General features: G+C 45.3%; 1 protein-coding gene across 1 annotated transcript in view; it reads right to left on the minus strand.

Annotated features, from left to right (window-relative positions):
- Positions 1-7,500, minus strand: part of LOC143277975 (death domain-containing protein 1-like) — a 98,739-nt gene that overhangs the window by 56,019 nt on the left and 35,220 nt on the right. The window contains 2 exon segments of the mRNA XM_076582980.1: positions 1,548-1,744; positions 3,578-4,150. Coding sequence (XP_076439095.1) covers positions 1,548-1,744; positions 3,578-4,113 — 733 coding nt within the window. The 5' untranslated portion in view covers positions 4,114-4,150.

A 7,500-nucleotide genomic window follows, 5' to 3' on the forward strand; every position in this document is an offset into this window, starting at 1 on the left:
CATTTGGCAGATGTTACTTGTGTTGAATTCATTGCATTGCAGTGTACTGTACTGTATTGTACTGTATTGTATTGTTTTATATTGTACTAGTTTTTATCACAACATATTTTCTACACTGTTCAACTGCTCTTACCAGAGACAGCACGTCGCCACGGCGCTTATTTTTCTGTCTGCAAGTGCATTTGTTTAATTTTCCTTTTTAAAAAAATCGTTTTTTCGGCATAATTTCGGCAGGGACAACCCGTCCGTTGCCGTGGGTTCTTTTACGTGCACTAAATGCATGCTGCACATAGGAACTCGCACCTGGACTGTCACCAAAGGTGGCCGGTGGAGGGGGAAGCTGGGAGAGCGGGGGTAAAAAATGGTAACAGCAGCAACAACAACAACAATCATCATCATCGTCGTCGTCGCCGTCGTCATAATTATCATCATTATAATCATCATCGTCTTCTTCGTCGTCATCAGCATCATCCTCATCGTCACTATCATCATCATCATCATCATCGTCGTCGTCGTCGTCGTCATCATCATCATCATTGTCGTCGTCGTCATCATTATCATCATTGTAATTGTCGTCGTCTTCGTCATCCTCCTCCTCCTCATCATCATCAACATCATTGTCGTCGTCGTCTTCGTCCTCATTATCATCATCGACTTCGTCGTCATCACCATCCTCATCATCACTATGATCATATCAGTATCAGTATCAGTAGCTCAAGGAGGCGTCACTGCGTTCGGTCAAATCCATATACGCTACACCACATCTGCCAAGCAGATGCATGACCAGCAGCGTAACCCAACGCGCTTAGTCAGGCCTTGAGGAAAAGAAAAGAAAAGATTATAAAATAAAAAAAGTAATTTAAAAAAAACAATAAATAAATAAAAATTAATTAATAATAGATAAAATACATAAAAATACTACTGCTAATAATAATATTTATAAGGCGCAAAATCTTGATGAAGTCAACTCTAAGTGCAAAAGAAAAAAAATCATTATCATCCCTCATCATCATACAACAACAACAACCAAACAACAACGACAACCAAACAATCAAACACACAATCCAACAACCCCCAACCCGCCACACCTCCCCCTACCGCCCACCCACTGGAGTGATGGCCTAGAGGTAACGCGTCCGCCTAGGAAGCGAGAGAATCTGAGCGCGCTGGTTCGAATCACGGCTCGGCCGCCGATAATTTTCTCCCCCTCCACTAGACCTTGAGTGGTGGTCTGGACGCTAGTCATTCGAATGAGACGATAAACCGAGGTCCTGTGTGCAGCATGCACTTCGCGCACGTAAAAGAACCCACGGCAACAAAAGGGTTGTTCCTGGCAAAATTCTGTAGAAAACTCCACTTCGGTAGGAAAAAACAAATCAAAATGCACGCAGGAAAAAAAAACGAAAAAAAAAGGTGGCGCTGTAGTGTAGCGACGCGCTCTCCCTGGGGAGAGCAGCCCGAATTTCACACAGAGCAATCTGTTGTGATAAAAAGAAATACAAAATACAAATACAAATACACTCCCCTCTTTTTCACCACAGCCCTACCTGCAGCCAGGTGAAAGGCCTGGCGGGTGATGGACAGGTGGAGGTTCTCCTTCACGGTCCTCATGGAGTCCCTAAGGGCCTGCAGCTGGAGGCCCGTGTTCTGCGTGTGCTGCTTGTAGTCCTCCATTGCCGCCGTCACCATGGTCACCACGGACATCAGGTCCTCCACCGGGTACTCTCCCTGCATCTCCTGGTACCTGGGTGGGATGTAGGGCGAGGGAGGGGTGTGGGGGTTAGGCGTATGTATCCAGATACAGCACACAAGATACGAGATGCAAGTTATATGATACAAACACAAAATACGGGATGCGAGATATAGGACGCAATATATAAGATACAGAACATGAAATATAAGATAAAGGACATGATATATAAGATACAGGGCATATATACAGGACATAATATATAAGATATAGAACATAAGACAAGATATAGAACATAATATATGATAGAGGACATAAGATACAGAACATAAGACTTAAGATAGATGATATAATATGATAGAGAACATAGACATAAGATACAGGACATAAGACATAAGATAGATAATATAATATATGATAGAGAACATAAGACATATGATACAGAACATAAGATACAGGACATGAGACACGGGACATAAGATACAGGACACAAGACATAAGATACAGGACATAAGACACAGAACATAAGACATAAGCTACAGGACCCAAGACAAGAAAAAGCGACGACAAACAAACAAACAAAACAATTAAGACACTGGACACACAAGATACGAAACACGAAATACAAGATACAACTTATAAGACACAACACGGAAGTTAAGACAAGATATAAGACACATGATACAGATACAAGACGCAATATATAAGATACAAGACATAGACACAAGGCACAGTACCAAAGACAAGATACAAACAAGCAAGATGCTGGACTCACAAGACACAAAAAACGAAATACAAGATATAAAGACACAACACCTAAGTAAAGACAAGATATAAGACACAGGATACAGATATGAGACGCAATATATAAGATTCAAGACATAGACACAAGATACAGTACCAAAGACAAGATGCAAAAGCAAGGTAGGTATACTGGCCACAAGATACAAAACACGAAATATAAGATATAACTAAGACACAACACGGAAGTTAAGACAAAATATAAGACACATGATACAGATACAAGACGCAATATATAAGATACAAGACATAGACACAAGATACAGTACCAAAGACAAGATACAAAAAAGCAAGATAGTGGACTCACAAGATACAAAACACGAAATACAAGATATAAGACACAATACGTAAGTTAAGATATAAGACACAGGATACATATACAAGACGCAATATATAAGATACAAGACATAGACACAAGATACAGTACCAAAGACAAGATACAAAAAAGCAAGATAGTGGACTCACAAGATACAAAACACGAAATACAAGATAAAAAGACACAGGAAGTAAATGAATGGATACATTCCCTCTTTTCCCACCCCCTTTTTTTCATCCACAAAAAATCCACGAAACAAGATTATGATAACAGGAATTTTCACCATGCACACACGCGCCCACCTGCACACACATTCATACAAGCGTGCGCACATACTTGCATAAAAGCACACACACACACACACACACACACACACACACAAGCACATTCATGCATAACAGAACACACACACACGCACACATACACACACACACGCACACCTCTACCCTTTCTCTCTCTCTCTATATATATATATATATATATATACACACACACGCACGCACGCACACACACACACACACACACACACACACACACACACACACACACCACAAGTGTACAAGAGCAGATATGCGTTATACATACGAGCACAAAGACACAGACACACACACACACACGCACACACACACACACCACATATATGCATGAACACACACACACACACACACCACATATATACAAGAACACACACACACACACACACACACACACACCACATATATACAAGAACACACACACACACACACACACACACACACACACTCACTCACCTGGGGTCAGACAGGACGTGAACAAACTCATCAAGACTGGTGCTGAAGGATCGCACGTCGTAGTTCTCCTGAGCCAAACGCCGGGGGGGCGAAGGAGAAGGGGGGGCCGGGCTCACGCCCCCAGCCTTCCCCTCAGGGGAATCCCTCCCTTTCGCCTCCCCCTGACCCCCCGGAGATTCTTCCCCATTCGTTTCCACCCTTCCGCCATGCTCTCCGACCCCCGCTTCCGCTTCCTGTTTCACCTGCGCTTCCGGTTCCTGTTCCGCGGGGACTTCCGCTTGGGGCTGACGATCTGCTTCCGAGGCGTGTCCGTTCTGCTGTTGCTCCGGTTGGGGGGGTTCTGATTCCGGGTGCTTCTGGGGTGTCTCGGGTGTTTTCCTGGTTTTGCCGGGTTTCGGGCGCTGACGCTGCTGCTGATGCTGCGGAAGGGGCTGTTTGCGACGGTCGTGGTCATGGTCGCCGTGGCCTTGACCGTGGGCCTGACCTCTGCCCTGGTGTCCTTTTTTGGCGTGCGTCGCCTTGGCGTCCTCTCTCATGGCGGAGGTAGATCGTGGCTTGGTGTCCTTCCCGTCTCTGGAATGATGGAAGCGATTGATAAATCCAAGTCAAGACGTCTTCGTTTGCTATGAAGAATCTCTCTCTCTCTCTCTCTCTCTCTCTCTCTCTCTCCACACACACACACACACATATATATATATATATATATATGTGTGTATATGTGCGTCTGTGGATATATATATATATATAATTATGATTATGTATACACACACACACACACACACACACACACACACACATATATATATATATATGTGTGTGTGTGTGTGTGTGTGTGTGTGTGTGTGTTGAGAGCGAGAGAGAGACAGAGGCACAGAGAGAGAAATCCAGGTCCAGGGTGTCCTTATTTTCTACAAAACAACGACGACGACGACAACAACAACAAAAGACCCACCAAAAAAGAAAAAAAATACAACAACAACAACAACAAAAGCGTCAAAAATCAGCATTACTATTACTGATTCACACTGGGGGGGGAGGGGAATGTAGGTTAATGTATTCTTTTGACGTTCCCCTGTCATCCCTCCATAACTGAAGGCTTCAGCGATGTCATCAGAGTGTGTGGTTCGACTCCTGCGGGGGTTGGGAACGCTGCTGCTGTGCTGTGCTGTGCTGTGCTGTGCTGTGCTGTGCTGTGCTGTGCTGTGTTGTGTTGTGTTGTGTTGTGTTGTGCTGTGCTGTGCTGTGCTGCGTTGTGTTGTGTTGTGTTGTACTGTGCTGTGCTGTGCTGTATTGTGTTGTGTTGTACTGTCTGTGTTGTGCTGTGTTGTGTTGTGTTGTACTGTGCTGTGCTGTGCTGCACTGTGCTGTGCTGTGCTGTGCTGTGCTGTCTGTGTTGTGTTGTGCTGTGCTGTGCTGTGCTGTGCTGTATGTGTTGTGCTGTGCTGTATTGTGTTGTGTTGTACTGTGCTGTGCTGTGCTGTGCTGTATTGTGTTGTGTTGTGCTGTGCTGTATTGTGTTGTGTTGTACTGTGCTGTGCTGTGCTGTATTGTGTTGTGCTGTGCTGTATTGTGTTGTGTTGTACTGTGCTGTGCTGTGCTGTGCTGTATTGTGTTGTGCTGTGCTGTGTTGTGTTGTGCTGTACTGTGCTGTGCTCTGTGCTGTGCTGTATTGTGTTGTGCTGTGCTGTGCGTGTTGTGCTGTGCTGTGCTGTGCTGTACTGTGTTGTGTTGTGCTGTGCTGTGCTGTGTTGTGTTGTGCTGTTGCTGTATTGTGTTGTGCTGTGTGTTTTGCTGTGTGCTATACTGTATTGCGCTGTGCTGTGTGTTGTGCTGTGTTGTGCTGCGCTGTGTTGTGCTGTGCTGTGTTGCGCTGTGCTGTGCTGTGCTGTGCTGTATTGTGCTGTGCTGTGCCGTGCTGTGCTGTGCTGCCCTGTGCTGTGTGCTGTGCCGTGCTGTGCTGTGCTGCGCTGTGCTGTGCTGTGCTGTGCTGTGTTGGATTGGACTGGATTGGAATGGAATAGATTTTGTCACAACAGATTTCTCGTGAAATTCGATCCGCTCTCTCACCACCACCTCGATTTAAATCTTTATATATATATATATATACCTTTTTCTGTCTGCAAGTGGGTTTCGACACAGAATTCTGTGAAGGGATAACCCTTTTGCTGCCGTGGGTTCTTTTACGTGCGCTAAGTGCACGCTGAACACGGGACCTCGTTTTTACCCCACCCACCCCCACCCACCCCCGCCACGCCCCCCTGTTCGAAACACACCATGGTGGTGGGTAGGGGGTGGAGGTAGTGGGGGTAGGGTGGGGGTGGGTGGAGGGTGGTCAGTGTCAGTGTGTCACTGCAGAGACGAGTGATGTGTGTGGGATCGGGGGGACGAGGCACTGAGGGGGTGTCAGGCCGAGAGCAAACACACCTCCCCAGTGCATAGGATTCATGTGTGTGTGTGTGTGTGTGTGTGTGTGTGTGTGTGTGTGTGTGTGTTTTCATATACATATGACGGACTTTACCAACAACACAACAAAGAAATACGAAGAGACGGACAGGAAGTGGACAAAGAAACCAGTGATTAATCAATGCATTGGGAAATGATTCAAGGAGCAAGTTATACGTACGCGCACACAGAGACAGACAGACATACAGACAGAGAGAGACATACAGACAGACATACAGACAGAGAGACACACAGAGACAGAGACAAGAGACAGAAAGAGAGAGAGAGAGGGGGGGGAGGGGGAAGGGGGTAGAAATGGTGGAGAGGGAGGCGTGATACAAAGAGAGAATGAGAGAGACATACAATGTGTGTGTGTGTGTGTGTGTGTGTGTGTGTGACAGGCAGACACACACACACACACACACACACACACACACACAGAGTCAGACAGACAGACAGACAGAAACAGAGAGATAATGAGCGAGACATGCAATGTGTGTGTGAGAGAATGAATGAATGAATGAATGAATAATTTTTATTTTCTGAGGGTAATAGATTAAGCGTACATGCTTTTTTTCATCCAGCCCTCGAAAACAAATACAGAGAGAGAGAGAGAGAGAGATGCAGACAGACAGACACACAGAGACAGACAGACAGACTGACAGGGAATCCAATCGGGAATCAGTCAATTAAGGCAGGGTTCACACTATCCGTCACGACTGGGTTAATCGCCATCGGAGAGTGAAATGGGGCCTTAACAGCTGGGACAGAGACAAGTGGGTAGAGAGGCTCGCCGTCACCTCCATGACAGATCTATTTCCTCTTATCTCCGCAAGGTCAACATGCACGTGCGTGAAGGGGGTCAGCGTCTCTCACCCCGCCTGGCCAGTGGTTGTCCATTGGGAAGGGCCACAACTCTGCGATGCCCGTGATTGTGCCGAACCTGCAGTAACTCGACTAGGCGAGCGATGAACCGTCGAATTGCCTTTTTTTTCTTTTTTTTTTTCTTTTTTTTTTTTACAGAGAGAGAGAAAGACAGTCAGACAGACAGACGGACAGAGAGAGAAAGACAGACAGACAGGCAGACAGACAGGAGAAGACAGAGAATGATCGACGCCGTCTTGTCCTATAAAGAAGATGTAATGGTTAAACTGGGTTGGTTAGATGTTGACTTAAGCTTGCATTGGTTAGATGTTGACATCAGTTCATATCATATGTTGACTTCAGCTTGCATTGGTTAGATGTTGATTGAAGCTTGCATTGGTTAGATGTTGACTTAAGCTCATATCAAATGTTGACTTTAGTTTGCACTGGTTGGATGTTGACTCAAGCTTGCATTGATAAGATGTTGACGTAAGATTATATCAGTTTGATACCAACTTCAGCTTGCATTGATTAGATGTTGACTTAAGCCCACATTGGTTAGATGTTGATTTAAGCATGCATTGTTTGATTCTGACTTAAGCTTACATTGGATGTTG

Source organism: Babylonia areolata, chromosome 35 (genome assembly GCF_041734735.1).
Source record: "Babylonia areolata isolate BAREFJ2019XMU chromosome 35, ASM4173473v1, whole genome shotgun sequence".
Taxonomy (NCBI): Eukaryota; Metazoa; Mollusca; class Gastropoda; order Neogastropoda; family Buccinidae; genus Babylonia; species Babylonia areolata.